Here is a 16245-nt window from a genome sequence, read left to right as displayed (position 1 = left end):
CTCCGACCCCGGTGATCGATGCTGGTTTGTGCGGCACGCAGTAGGGGCTGACGCACTGCTGCATACGACCGGACGCAACGGCTTCTCCAAGGGGCAAAGCCACCACCGCGACGATTGTGTGGTTCTCTTTACTAATGGATCGTGAGGCGGCAGTCAACACTTGACGTCCGTCCTAGCTGACCTCCGGACCTGGATTCGCCACTACTTAACTCTCATTGAAGGAATCAATTGTTGTGTAATGCCGGTGGTTAAATGCGGGCATCATTCTCTCCAATTTCAATGGACCTATGGTCTTGTTCTTCTCTTAAGTTATTTGTATATTTGAAGGAACACATATCAGGTATTTAATTAGAGTGAGGTGAAAAGAAAAACTGCATATTTCAATTGCGTAATATAAATTAGAAAGTTGCACATCCCAACATGATTTTGTTCACTAAGAAAAATAAACATGAAATATTAGGGTGAAATTTTATTTTATTTTATACAGAGTTAGGTTAACGATTTGTTTTCGAGCAATTGAGGAAGTAAAAAAATAAAATTATAATAGAGAAGTCTACAAATCCATGAGAATCTATAAAATCTATGAAAATCTATTAAAACCTACAAAATAGAAATTTATTCAAATCTTTTGAAATTCGTTACTGTTGAATTCCATAAAATCCATGAGAATTTATAAACATTAAGAAAACTATTAAAATTTGAGTTGAGGACACACCCGTAGAAAAATTGGGCAAGATAATTTGCTTAGTCAATACCAACCTCATTAATTAAAATGTTAATCATCATTTTTCCAAAACACATTCAGGGAAAACAATGAGATTTGAAGAATTAGGTAACATATACCTTGTTTTAATATTTCTAGTTTTTAGATTTTTTATTATGTGCTTTACTACCATCAATTGTTCTAATATTTGTATATGTTTTATAATTCGCAGTGCTATGAGAAGATTTTGATGCTACAATTACAACGAGATGTAGATTTGCAAATAGTGCAAGATGTTTGTGAGAAGCTAGATACAAATTACAAAAATAAGTTTAGCGAGGGTTGCTTCGGATCTCTCCTCAGGTTGAAGGACATAAGGTTGGCTTCACAGGTTGTGCATCAATTATTATTGCGAAAAATGAAGACCAACAAAAAGAAAAAAGTATGGTTTAAGATAGGAGAGAAATGGGCAAGACTTGGGTTGAAAGAATTTGTTTTAGTAACGAACTTAAATGCGGGTGATGATAACAACGTAGATAAGACCTTGGGACGGAGTGTTGGATCATGAAAGAGGTTTTTAAGAAAAGTGGGGGGGAAGATTTCGAATGGAGATACTTACAATACATTTGTAAGTTGCAGGAAAATAAAGATCAACATATATAAGTTGGGATTGATCGTAATCTTGGCATACGTTCTGCGGGCCACAAAGGAAAATATCTATATCGATTTATGGTAGCTGGACTTGGTGGATGTCTAAACAAGTTCGAGACGTATCCATGATGAAAGTTTTCATTTGAATACACGATCAATATATTTAAACGCGAAATGGGAGATAAATTGAAAAGTTCAGATGTCGGAAGAGAGTCATGTTGTCTGTATTCGTTGCATGACTTTTCCCTCGCCATAATGGTATGAACAAACAATACACTTGACTTGTATTATTTTTTTATATATAAATTTGTATTGTGAGTTAATAACGTTTGTTTTGCAACAGATTTGGGCATTCGAAGCAATTTCGACTTTAAGAATGACGTTCACTACGAAATATCCAAATGTAATTCTAAGAATAGTCGATTGGAAAATGTCAAAGAGGTTAGCGTCTGCCACATTGATAATGTGTTGAAATCGAAAGAGGTAAAATTGTCTTTTTTAAAGTTTAATGGGAACAAATTGTGGAATTAGCTTAGCGAATGATTAATGATTTGATATTTACAGCTGGAGGTTAGTTCTACATTTATTCCCACTAAAGTCGAACTTAAGGAGGTTTACTGGAAAGAGTAGAAATTGATCGTGGAAGAAGATGAGACTGCTTCACAAAATTCTGAAGGAGAGGAGGCTGAGCATGATGTCGAGCCACATCATGCATTCCATTAACACTCTTATAGAGCATCTCAACCACCACAGTATCTCATGAGATCAACATGGTGAATTTATTGAGAACGAAAATGGAAAAACTTGAGGGAAGGCTACAAGCAGTCATATGAACTCAACTTGATTGGATGGAGAAAAAGGTTGATAGGTTGGTTGAACTGGCTGTGGTAGGTCGATTCCATTCAGCGACTAGTGCATTTGATGGTGCCCCAAGTAGCATAGCTTATGTACCAGAACATGAACCGAAGGTTAGGTTGGAAAATGAGGCTGGATTTGATGATGTGACAGATGTGCCTACGGATGAAAGAAATGTAGAATAGTCTCAGAATGACCCAGAGTTAGAAGATAAGGTCAGAGGAAAGAATGGATAAGGAAATAAAGCTGAGGTTGGCTCTAAGAATGAAATGGATGAGTAAGAAAATGAAAAAAAATGATCAAAGAGGGTGTTGGAAAAGAAACAATAGTTGAGGAAGAACATCTGGACGTAGAAAAAGGTATCGCTGATCTTGTAACGCTTGAGAATCATAAGGTGGATGCAAATTAATTCACTCAAGGTATGTTAAAAACAATTTGAAGTTTAGCTTCATGTCATTACAACTAAATGAAACGAATTTTAGATTTCTGATTGTTGGTACTTGCAATATATAGGCGACAGTGTACGGATTGAAGAGGTAATTCACTGAAAGGACGAGGGTATTATCCAAAGAGAAAAAGCACGTTTATTTTGTTCTTCCTTCACAGACCCAACAAAGAGAAAGAAAGGTATCATATATCAATGTATATGATCATTATTGAGAAGTAAATCCTGTGAAGGTTGAGACTCTTTACAAATGGATAAAAACTACATCTTCTGGGTAAATTATTCATATAATTGCAAATACATGTGAAAGTAAGATATTATTACATAAATATAACTTTGTGTACATTTTGTTGTATGCGCATTGAAGTTATACCTTTGTGCTTTTATGATATTTAAGCAAAAAATTTGATCGATCTTTTAAATGAGGATGGCTAGATTACTAGCAGTATAAGTAATCTAACTTTAATGATTTTACGATAATGTTATACAAGAATTCAGTCTTTGCAACCGAAGTGAGCCGAGTGACGTGCCAGCGCTACTAATTGAGTGCCAGCACGTAGCTGTGCTGTCACTAATAAGGTAGCTGGGGCCTTTTGAAGCACTTTGATGTTAGCGCTTTAGTTTGATTGCAGCTAGCGCACTTGACTAATAAGATAGAAAGGGCTTTTCTCCCTTGTTTAGTAAAGTCAAGTTTTTGGCCAACTATTGCAGGTGATGACGACGTCGAATTGACAACAGAGAAAGACTTGGTATTCAGGCGATCTGCCCGGTGGTGTGGTACGTAGTGGGTTTAGTATGCCCCTCCAAAACGGCTCCGAAAGAAAGAAAAGGGTGCCACAAGTCGCACATAAGCTGTTAGGTCGCACGACAGAAGAACACCCAACATAAAGATGCACACTCCTCCATGTGAAATGTTCATCTTCATTGGAACTTTTTGATAGTAGTCGTGACCAACTAAAACCTAAAACTAGGCGAACTGACTTCGAAAACTTAAACAAATCAATTCCCACTTCACCCATTCTTTTGATTGCGCTAGCATCATCGGATACTGTAACTATTTCGGAAGAGAACCCCTTCCTCCTTAGAATGGACCTCCTTTGGTCATCCCAGTGAGTAGAGCTCCCGCATCAAAATTTCCCGGGTATCATGAAACGCACCACTTCTTATTCTTGGTCGATAAGTGGTCAACCAGCGCTTAGTCACGTGAGGGAGGGCGGAAAAAAAAATCTTTTTTTTTTCAAATTAGATTCTAAAACTCGTAATTTCTATTATCGTTTTTAGTTTTTACAATTGGGCTTTTCATATTTTTAAATAAAGCCTCATCCTTGTAGCTAGATTAAGATTTGTATCTCGATCCAATACTTTTTTGCACCCTCAATAAGATGTCGGAGAAGTGAAATCCTGGTTTAAAGACTTTCCTTCTTCCTAGCGAAGAGATGTTGACATACATATATCTGTAGTTGAAATCCCGTCATATGATTCAAGGTTAGCTGAAGAACTACAATAGGATTCGCCAACCACTCACACTTGAGTGAGCTATTAGGCTCTACACATTCGTCGGCCAACCACTTCGTTCGAAAATTCAATCAAAAGGCAAACATTCTCTGGCTTCATTGAAGCGAAGGAAGGACGGGAACAGGGCTACCAAAAGGGGAATGATGCACCCGTAGTGATATAGACAAAACGTACATTCAAGGGTTAAAAAGCAGATCTTTGTTTCAGTAAACTAAATCACTTGCTCCTTCCGTTTTCTTTGTTTGGTAGGCCATCCATCAACTCTACCCTTCCTTCCCTTACTTGCAGTGCTTCTCCCCCCTTACTCAACATGGGGGAGTAGGTGTTATCCCTTACAAAGAGCTTCTTTTATCAATTAGTTTATTTTTGCAGATTATAAACAAGGTTGTATACTAGATACGATAAGGGGTTCCAAATTTTCCAATCTATTTCAACAAGATTGTTGCATATTGGATATTTACTTCTATCAATTTGTTGCGAATGCACATGCCAGTTGCAATCAAGTAAATAGCTCAATTTTAGTAAGAGTTTGATCAATTACGTGAGAGAGGCTACTCCGAAACTTGGTATACTTTGGAAGGATTGTAGATATTTTTAGCAGATATTCGATAAACCCGTGTTGAAATACTTTTGGAGCACATCCTTGGAAGGATTGCACATATTTTTAACAGATATTTTTATGCACCTTCAATAAATATTTTTAGCATATGGCCAGCTGAAATCAATATTTTTAGTAGATATTTGTATATTCCTTGGACGAATTGCATATTATAGCAGATATTCGGTAAGCCTTGGAATGATTGCAAATATTTTTCAAAATAGTGTCACATCAGCACAGTGTAACCAATTCGGTAACCCAATGGCTGTACGTGTAGTACAGTCCAACATCACAGAAAGTAATTGTCTCTTGAAAAATAATTGTCAATTAGTGCAAAAACGAAGAGTGAAAATCTTGCTCACATCAAAGTTCTTTATTTTCACAATGCTAAAAAATTCATAATTCAATCTCCATTTACATAATTTACATACATTAGAAATAATTTACTTGCTTTATATATTTTTCAGTGTATTAAAATTTATATACAACCATTTTATTAGGAAAAAAATCACTTTCACAATATTTTACAAACATTCACTACATTTTTATCTTAATTAAAGTTGACACAAAAATACCCTATCCATCCCCTTTCTTCTCCATGATTATCCCAAAATACTAACAGCAGCGTCGATGCCATCGCCATCCATCCTACGTCGACGCCACGGCTCTTTCCACCATCACTCCACCGCCGAAAAATGTTAAGATTTGCTCACCCGCCACCAAAACCATCGACACCACCGAAACCCAGCCCATCAAGCATCATATCTTCTAGAATCGCCACTAACATTAACCTTCAATAATTGGGGCGTTTGGGTTTCTTTGTTTTATGATTAGGTGGACTAGATCAGCTTTAAAACCCATGAATTTTTTTGCATAGATGAACAATGTTAAATCTACCGAACAATAAGTAGAAATCCCGAGAATAAATCAATGAAAAAAGGGAAAAGAGAGAGTAAGAAGCGAGAATCGATCAGACCATGCTGCCTGGCAACAATTGTGATGAAAGTAGTTGTGAGTTGTATCAAATTGTTGTCATTTATGGCTTTGCACAATGTCACTTGAATCGATTGAAAATGGGGTGGGAATGAATATTATGGAGGTGATTGCTCATGTCGACTAGGTCGTCGACGATTTTGGTGTTTTGACCTTGTTTCCCACAAAGCATTTGTCAGAGGTGAGTAGTAAATCCCAATGGTAGGGAGTGGTCGTGGAAGACACCGTGGCAATGACACTGGCGCTACTGTTAGTGGTTTTGAGATAAGGGTAGGGAACATGGGATGTGTGGGGGTAATTTTTGTGTTGTATTTTTTTTATTTAATTATCAATATATTATATTATAACTGTTTTTTTTTATTGAAAAATGTAAAGTTATAATTTTATCGTTTTTAAATTAGTCAAAGTTATGGTCAATGCCAATTCTCTGGTCAATTAATTATCAAACTAACGATTTTCATTCATTTTGACTTCAAATGTAAATTTCTGAAAGGTTTGATACTGTGATGAAGTTTGCATAAAAATCAAAGGTTTGGTACCGTGAGTGCTATTTTTCCCATTTTATAAGTTAGTCTATGTGTAATAGTACTATTAAATACTTATGAGATGTATGAGTTTACATAAATGTTGATAATAAATGATTAATAATTATTCATTATAAGAATACATTAAGGGGGTGTATTCAATTGAGACTTTTAATAACTTTTTGAGATTTAAAAAGTTCAGGGTATTTAATTGAGACTCTCTAAAAGTCACGGTATATTTAATTGAAATTTTTATAGACTTTTAAAAAATTTATAAAAGTTACGGTATATTCAATTAAAATTTTTTAGAAGTCTCTATAAGTTTTGGGGTATTCAAATTTTAATGACTTCTAGAGATTTTTATAAAAGTCTCTGGAGTACTAACTTTAAAGCAGAAAGTACTCATATAAAATTTCAAAATTTGTTTTTCATTAATCACGATATTTTGGGAGACTTTAAAAAAAAAAAAAAAAAACTTAATATGTATATTTATTTGTTTTAATGGTTATCTTTCCTTCTCTTTTATTGTTTATTTCCATTTCCTATGAAAATTAAATTGTAACAAAAAAATTTTATAACTTTTTTTTTCCATTTTTTGTGAGAAAAATCTGTTTGTAATTAAATTATAAGATCTCATGTAAAAAAATTAATATATAATTAAATTTGAATAAATTGATCTCTTTTTAAATATATGTCATATTGATAATTTTTTATTTTTTTTTTATTACGTGAGAAGGGGAAAAGGAATTGTGGGAACAACTATCTCGTATGCGAAAACTTCACACTTTCGTATTAGATCCACGTGAATTCTATTTTAAATGAAAAGTTTTCAAATATCTTTTGAATTCTACAAAAGTCCATAAAAATTTTAAAATAAGAGTGTATAAATATCTACAAAAAGCTTCCATTAATTCTATACGAATTTATGAAAGTCCATGAAATTCTCAAAAACCATCACTTAAAAAAATGCTTATAAAGTTTTCAAAATTCCGAATTGAATACATCTTCCTGAGTTATAAAACGTGTTATGTTATTTAACTCTCCAAACTGACACTATTTGTCTATTTGAGCACCATTTTTAAAAAAAGAATGAATTTTGGAATAATATATTAATAGAGAATATGTGATTAAATAATAAGAAAAAATTAAATTTATGTGTAATATTATTTTATTAAATAATGTGTAATTAAAAAGAAGAAAGAAAAATATATTTTTCAAAAATGGAGATCAAGGACTTCATTCTAAAGATTAAGTTCCTGTTTGACCCCCATTAAATTACATTCTGCTTTTCTCTCTTTTATTTTCAACCACACAATCTTTCATGAAATAATATTATACGTACATCGAAAATTTTTTCTTCTTTTTCAGCCACTCATTTTTTTTAATAAAACACTATTCCTTTTCATTTTCATTATAAAAAACTGAGTAGGGATGGCAATTTGAACCGTCAAAACCGAAAACCGCGGTTAACCGAACCGAATGGGGCGAAAAAAACCGAACCGATGCTGCAATGGGGCGGATATGGTTTTTATTTTAATGAACCGGTTCTTGGTGGTGCGGGTATGATATTTATGCCGTCGAACCGATTACCCGATATAAAAAAAAAACAATTGAATTGATTATTGGGCTTTACACTACTTTTCTATCTAGCCCAAAACAATATCCCCCCCCCCTCCACCCCCAATTACATCTACATGACTCAGTCGGCCAACCCACTTATCATTAGGCCATAATAATAACATTAGTATGACATTATATAAATGCAAACCCTACTCTCCACAAACCACAAATTCACGCACGGCTCCTTTTATTGTTAATTTTTTTCTATTGTGTGTAGAAAATTCTACTTCTTCATCATACTCTAGAACTTGTACAACGTTTAGCGAGAAGAAAGCTAACGAATAGGTATATTTTTTTATTTAAATCTTAGTTAAAACCATTCTAGAATAAGTAGTATCGTTGTATTCTCTACTTACATTTCTTATTTAATGTATAAGAATTAACTTTGAGTATTGATCTATGCTAGTAAGATTTGTGGGGAAGAATGAATCAAATAATTTCGATACACAATAATTAAGAATGAAGGAAAATTTTAGTATTGTTTGTTAAATTTGTATTTTACAATTGAAAATTGGGATAATGTTTGCTTTTTCGTTTGAAATATTGTTTGATAATGTTTTCATTTTCGTTTAAAATATTGTGTTTTTGTTTTCATTAACTTTTTTCATAAATTGTTTTATATCAATTTGATGGATGAACCTATAAAAAATAATTTATTTTCGTGGTTATTAATCGAACCGAACCGTGTCGAACCGAGATAATAACCGAACCGAACCGAATCGATTTACGTGGTTGTGGTGCGATTATGGTATGATTAAAAAATTGGTGGTGCAGTTATGATTTTAGTCGAACCGACCCATAACCGAACCGTTGCCAACCCTAAAACTGAGGGTCAAACGGGGCGACAAAAGTTTATCAATGTAGGTCATAAGCCCCCACAATCACGACCCCCGGTCGCCCATCAAAAAAAAAGGGAAAAGAAAAAGCATTGGGGACATTGATACAGCGCATGCTTAAAAGAAAGAGGCAGAATTTCAGAAATGGGTCCGGCTACGGTCACTGTCACGACTGCAATTATTTATTAAGACATGATTTTTTCAACGTACGAAAACAAAAAAGTAATTTAAATATTTATAAAAATATAACTTAAACATCTCCTTATTACGTAATATTTCCATTATTACATAACCTTCCAACAAGTAGCAATAATTTTTCCACAAAAGCTAACTTCTCTTTTTACTCAACACAAACTATAGCCCTGTTTGAGCCTCATTATTTATTCATTAAAATAAAAAATATGATCGTTATCTATCATATTAAGTCACCATATATGACTTTTTATCTCTTATATCGAACACATAATGACTATATTTTTCATTCTTATTTTTAGATTAATGTAGCTCAAAGGGAGCTATAATTGAGACTCAATTTAACGAATTTTATAAATTAGTTGTAAATAATAGTGTCTCTTTCTAACCACATTTCACTGGACATAAAAATAATGATTTACTTATTTACAACTCATTTCTTCTTATTTATAAATTAAACAGTTTTAAATTCTTCCAAACGGAAGCTAAGTTGTAGACCTTCATTTTCTCATTTGTTTTCGTAAAATTCATTTTTAACTACATATTTTTTCAATAAAATAATTTTATAGGTGAATTTTAAATTTTTTAAATACATTTTAACTACAGCTTTTCTTAAAAAAAAAAAAAATTAATTTTCACAAAATATATCTAAAAGAAATATCTAGAAAACATGTGTTAAATGTACAAGTGAAGTAATTGCATTCTTGCAGGAATTGCAACCGCAAATTCCCCACTGTCATCCTTTTCGTTTTCTTCGTCAACTGACGTCCTATTCTCGCTTCCCAAATTTTATGCCCTTAATTGTCCATTTTTCAAGGACGTGTTTGGGTGAGATTAATTGAACCGTGTATCCCTTTTTTTTTTGGCCACAGGAATGGTGCTTCTTTTCAGAATAATGAACCCGAACAATCATGGTCCTTACCGTGTGAAATTAAAAGATTATTAAATATTAATTTTATCATTTATGTTTTATCTCCCATGAAGAGAGCATTTTAACTCTATTAACGAGAGATGGAATTAAAGTATTGAATGAAACAAGACTAAGCTTATGTTTGGGAGTTATTTTTGGCCAGATGCAGAATACATTTTTTTGATCGTTTAAGTAGGTAGGTGGGACTCGGACAAACTATAATTATTGACTCTAAATGTTGTGCATGCGATTCTGAAGGAACTGGATTTACATTTTTTTTTTCATTTTCATTCAAAAGTTCTTATGTGTTTTATCGAAATTTCCATTTCTTCAAGAACAACGATTTTTGTGTGTGTGCGCGCGCGCGTGCATGTGTGTGTAGGGGCATATTGATAATTTGTCGGTAATAAAGTTAAAATATATGGCTCCGTCTCTTACAAGTCCAGTATAACGACTATAATTTTTCTAAAAATATGATACAAAATGGCTCCCAAATGAGGGTAAGGGTCCATTTGCAGGCTTCTACTTCTTTTTTTTTTTTTTTAAATAAAAAAAACTCTTTTATTTAATTTTTTTTCCGGAAACTATGTAATCTTGTTCAAAATTAATTTTTAGTCTTCCGAAGGAACACTTGACATTTTAAAAATATTTTTCAGAAATTATATAAACATGTTCAAAAATAATTTTTAGTCTTTTGAAGTAACTTTTGACATTTTAAAAATATTACCAAACTACCCCATTGATAGTAATTGAGATCAACCTAAAGGCAAAATTGACTGCTAGGATAATGGGATAAGACTTCGTTATGGTCTGAAGTTAGGCACCCCACTAGCAATAGCCCGTGGCCAATATTTGATAAAGCCTAAAATTTACTTTAAATTGATAAAATATATCAACAAGTTTCATAGGGATTACGAGTTATTATCATGCACATTTTGTCGACCTCACAACTTATAAGACTTTACTAACAAGCTAACACCAGTGTAATACATGAGCAAATATCAAGAGATTTTCAATTTGAGTTTTTCACATGTTTTTTCTACTTTAAAAACCACATTCTTCAAAAAAAAATAAAAAATCATTGTGGCATCATCCAAACAGCCCCTGGGTTTATGAAGGGCAGTATGGACATTTGCATCAACGAAAATAGCGACAGCAACTGGAGTCCTTTTAACTCCAATAACAACAAGAACAGTAATATTATCAATTAATTAATATATTAAATCCGAAATTTTAGTATAAAGCAAAAGTGATTTTTATTCCAAATCCTAAACGTTCTTCACCTCTCTCAGATTCTTTCTCCTTAATCTTCTGCAAAATTTTATATACACCATTACACGCATATAGAATAATAGAAGTAAGGGGGAGCGAAAATTGAATTCGTAGCAATGCAGGTAAAATTATTAATAATCTTGATTTTTTTTTTTTGAATTATTGAGGTGAATTATTTTTGCTAAAATTTGTTATGGTTTGTTATCTAATTTTGGTAGACAAGAACCATAGAAGTTCTGCGCGTATCAGATCTAGCAAGTGAGAGGGAAATCCACGAGTTTTTCTCTTTTTCTGGTGAAATTGAAAACCTTGAGATCCACAGGCACGCTGTTAATTTTCTTTTCCATTTATTAATTTATTGTATTATATAGTTTATTTATATATGTGAGCAATATTGATAGTACTGATTTTTGAATATTTGCAGAGAGCCTGGGCAGTCAAAGACTGCATTTGTGACTTTTAAAGATCCAAAGGCCCTCGAAATTGCTCTGTTGTTGTCGGTAATTTCCTGGTCTCTTTACTTTTGTTACTTGTTAATAGCAGTTCAGCACTTTATGGATTTTTGTTTAATTTTTCGGATGGGCAGCGTGGAGTGTGTACTGAGTAGGATGTAGTTGTTCTCTGAGAATTTAGTAATTTTTGGCTTTATTAATGCTGATTGCTTAAATAAAAATGATTAGAAATTTTGTGTTGCCATGCTCACAGATTAAGTTAGGAGTAACATGGCAGATAATAATAAATTGAGTTGCAATAAATTATTGTTGTGAAACTCTTTAAAAGTAGAAGGATGTTTAAAATCCAGAATGGGTTATACAAGTCAATATACATACAGACACAGTAATGGATTTCAACTCAGATCCTCCACATTTTCCGAGAAGTGGAAAGTCACATAATAAAGAGGGATAAGACATATTTATGTTTCACCTTAGATGAGAATTATTTATTCAAGACTTCGAGATCAAATCACTGGTCCGGAGAAAAGGAATAAGATTTTAAGGAAGCAAAGCTAAAGTAATCCAGTCCACAGATTATGACGGAGTTCAGGTTAGAAGAATTCAGCTGGATATTTGAGAGACAAAAATTCGTTATTTTGAATAGTGATATCATTTGAACTATTGTGGTAGCCGAAACAGTGGATTCCCGTGTCTTGCAACTTCTATCTGTTTTTAGCCGGTCTTGGAATCTAGCAACCTGTTTTTTGGTCACTCTGGCGCTCTTTGCATTTGAAATGGAAGCATGGAGTGATATAAAATATCCTCATTTGGAATTGGTACATTATGCACCAGTTGTGAACTAACAATTAACAAAGCACATTGCTCTGGTGCGTTGCTACTTAAAGGTCACCATAAGTGTTGGGAAGATGCCACTGATACGCCTTACTGTATCTAGCACTAGTCCCTCCGTAACATGTTACTGACTTACTGTAAAAGCTACTCTTAGTTAAGATTGTCATGGCATTATAAATTTGCAACCCAACATATATCATCTGAAATCTTCATTCCGTTGATTGAAATGGAATTAGTAATTTTTGCATCTTCTATGCTTGAACATGTGAGGAACTTTGATTCTAAAGAAAACACTATGATTTGTGTGCATTTGCAGGGAGCAACTATTGTGGACCAGATTGTTACTATAGTACCTGCAGAAAAGTACGTACCACAACCTGTGGATCAGGTGAACTACATATAATTTCAAAAGGTTTTTCTTCCTACACGAATTATTAAATCTAAAGAGTTGGGATGCTGTGTATTCAGGAAGTAAGGGTTGTTGACAATGCCTCGAGCATGTCTCAGGAAAATAATTCTCCAGTACCTGAGGTAATCAAACATAATGAATGGGTCTTATATCTCAAATAAGTAGCAATATGGTATATCTTATGAGTGACAAAGTGTAACTAGTTCTGATTCACATGCTTCTGCTGGTGGTCTGGAAATGATGGAAGTAGGAAGTAGGCAAAATATTCTTATATCCATACCTGTAATAGTTGATTGCGAAAGATAATTAAGTTCATATCTCTCTTATAGCTCAGGATATTAATATCTGATTGTTGCAATTCTATATCTCTAACTCCAGGGCAAAATGAGTCCAACTAATGGTAGCGTATATGTTAGTAAAGCTCAAGATGTTGTCTCGAATATGATTGCAAAAGGTCTAGCTATCAGACAAGATGCCATGAATAAGGCCAAAGCATTTGATGAGAAGCATCAGCTGACAGCCAATGCATCTGCCCGAGTGAATTCATTTGACCGTAGAGTTGGGCTGACAGAAAAACTCACTGTTGGAATTACAGTGGTAAATGAGAAAGTTAAATCTGTGGATCAAAGATTTCAAGTGTCTGATAAAACTGTAGCAGCTCTAATGGCAGCGGAGAGGAAATTAAATGACACTGGATCAGCTGTCAAATCGAGCAGGTTTGGAATTCTTCCTTGTTAGCGTGTTCTGTAATTGGTCTGTGTGTTTGTCTCTGTCTTTGACTAAGAAAGCAAATCCCTGTTCATTATATTTTAGTTTTTCTATCACACATCACGCCATAAATCTGGTGGTGTCCATACTTAACATGATGGCTTTTGATTTCAATGTAAACAAGAAAGTCTTAGATGAGAAATTTCTACATTTTTTGTCTTCCCTTTTCAAGACAAAGTGCTCTGTCTATTAAATTTTTAGCTGCACTGCGAAACTGTGTAGCAACAATTTGTGGAACATTGACAGTTGGCTTGGTGTAGGCCCCCTAAACTAGGCTGGCAACTGATTTTTTATTTTTTTATTTTGAAGTAAAATTGACTAATTGGAATGATCAGGTATGTGACTTCTGGGGCAGCCTGGCTGAATGGTGCTTTTAGTAAAGTAGCAAAGGCTGGACAAGTAGCTGGTACGAAAACTAAAGAGAAGTGGAATTTGGCATTAGCTAATTTGACTACAAAGGTTAGTGTTCTAGCCCACATTTTGTTTGGTTATTGTTAAGGTTGCCGTGGCAAAAACGAAAGGAAATAAGAGTAGAATAGGAATTTCGGAGGATGCATAAAAGCTTTAGCCATTGTTCATGTAAAATTATAAGTTACTAAAAAGTTACTTTTTCTATTCAATCAAAGTCAAACATTAATTTCAACTACACATTCACAACCACTACTCATTTATTAGTCACATTTCGTGGGACCCAATACTTTTCCTCTTAAAAAGTTTCTTATAATTTTACGCGAAGCTCCCTTAGATTTAGTTTAGTGTCTTATTACATAGCTATTAATCCACTTTCATCTCTAAATACATTGACCAAACTGAGTTAACATTAATTGTAATGTTAGTTTATCTATTTACAATTGCGGCCTATCAATCAGCCCGCCATGAAACCTTTCTGCTGGCATGCTACGAATTTGTTCCTTATTCTGGAAAGGAGAAAAAAATGGTTTGGCATGCAGGTCAATTTTTTCCTTTTCAATAGAACTCCTAATGTAGAGGGGCACATATGTTTTATCAGAACAAAGAAAGCACATGATTGTACTGTATTTATAGCTAAACCATAGAACATTGTTATTTTCTTATCCATAAATCATAAAACAATATTTTTTCTTATCAATAAACCACAGAACACATTACTTTCTAGCCAAATCAACCTCTTCTTTCTCTTTGTTTGATAATAGTTCTCAGTCGCTGCCAAACATCAATAAATTCATCCATTTCTTGCTCAAAAACCCAAAAATGGATTTGTCTACAAAAGCATATTCTTCATATCTCGAAGGGAAAAAACTCATTTCTTCTTTCCATGTTTCGAAAACAGACGTTGTTACTAATGATTAATACTCCTCCTGTCCCATAAAGATAGGCTTGTTTCTATTTTCACATATGTTAAGAAAACTTAATTAATATATGTTGAAACTATAAGTTTTACATATATTTTTCCTAATATACCACTACATTGAATAATGGTAGTTCATAATTGTTGATAATAATGCACATCAAATAGAGTTATATTAGCAAATTAAAATATTAATTATACTCTGAACAAAGAAAGTGGCATATAATTTGATTCAAACTAAAAAGGAAAGCAAACCTATCTTTGTGGGATGAATGGAGTATTTTCAAGTTATTTTTATTACCTAGTTCACGTGTCATTTGTTTGAATTTAAGATTTTAAGTTTTGTTAATTTGATTGTTGTCGAGACATATGACCTTAGCCGCCAATGTCCCTTAGTTTTCCCCATACCAGTCTTCAGTTCAAACAAGTCACGTAGTGCACATGTATTTTAGCGTTAGGTATAAGGTTACCTTCTGCTCCCGTTGACTCGAACGTACCAATTCATTCTTTCATGTCGTTTTTGCATGTGCAGGATCGTCCTATAGCTGCATAAAACAGACGCTTGAAGCCACATAGGAATGCTTGCTCTTAGTCCAACGGTCTGTTTGAGAATGATGTATCATCGATTGGACAACTTAGTAACGGTTCCATCAATATACCTGCTAAATTGATTGTATTCTATCTACGATTCATTTTATTATTTTTACTTGTTTGATTTTGCTTTCCAAGAACAGTCTTGTGTGTCTTGCTTCTCTGTAACTTGTCAGGGTGTGCGATGCTTTGTAATAGAGGAAAATGAATTTTTATTGGCATTGCATTAATCTTGCTGCAGTCCAACACTCAAAATTGTGTAGTTATGGGGAAATTATTGGTCCAAAAACATTATATTCCTTTGTTTCCGTCAATTAATCTTGCACATGGGAATATAATCTGGGTGAAGATCTCTCTTTGGTATATAGTATTATTGTACGTAGTAATAGTAAAACAGACAATATTCTGGCGTTTTTCTACCAATATCTGGCCTTGTTGACTAGGAGAATATTTCAAGAAAATATTTGACAGAAGTTGTGTACATGTGCATCCGCATCTGCATCCAGATTGTTTAATTTGAGTGTGTGTGTGTGTATGTATATATATAAACACACATATACATACACAGAAATGATCGTAGAAGCACCAGTGCTTAGTTTATGTTAAGTATCGTTGATTCGTCAATTAAATGGTGTGCCATGTCACTGATATATATATACTGGCAATGAAAAGGGGTTCTCTAAGCTTTGGCGATTTCTTTAAAGCGAGTTGTCTGACAATTAAGAGCTCGTTTGATAGGGATTTTGAGAA

General features: G+C 33.6%; 1 protein-coding gene across 1 annotated transcript; it reads left to right on the top strand.

The window, feature by feature from the left end:
* Nucleotides 1-11066: 11066 nt before the first annotated feature.
* On the top strand, nucleotides 11067-15809 carry LOC111378805 (binding partner of ACD11 1-like). Its single transcript, XM_023002062.1, has 8 exons — nucleotides 11067-11236; nucleotides 11333-11436; nucleotides 11539-11614; nucleotides 12717-12788; nucleotides 12869-12931; nucleotides 13188-13525; nucleotides 13913-14036; nucleotides 15437-15809. The coding sequence occupies exons 1-8, from the start codon at nucleotides 11231-11233 to the stop codon at nucleotides 15455-15457; spliced, it is 804 nt and encodes a 267-aa protein (XP_022857830.1). The 5' UTR covers nucleotides 11067-11230; the 3' UTR covers nucleotides 15458-15809.
* Nucleotides 15810-16245: the final 436 nt, after the last annotated feature.

The sequence above is a fragment of the Olea europaea genome, unplaced genomic scaffold (genome assembly GCF_002742605.1).
Source record: "Olea europaea var. sylvestris unplaced genomic scaffold, O_europaea_v1 scaffold187, whole genome shotgun sequence".
NCBI lineage: Eukaryota > Viridiplantae > Streptophyta > Magnoliopsida > Lamiales > Oleaceae > Olea > Olea europaea.
Note: the sequence above shows the minus strand (reverse complement) of the source record. Positions and strands in the feature narration are given on the sequence as shown.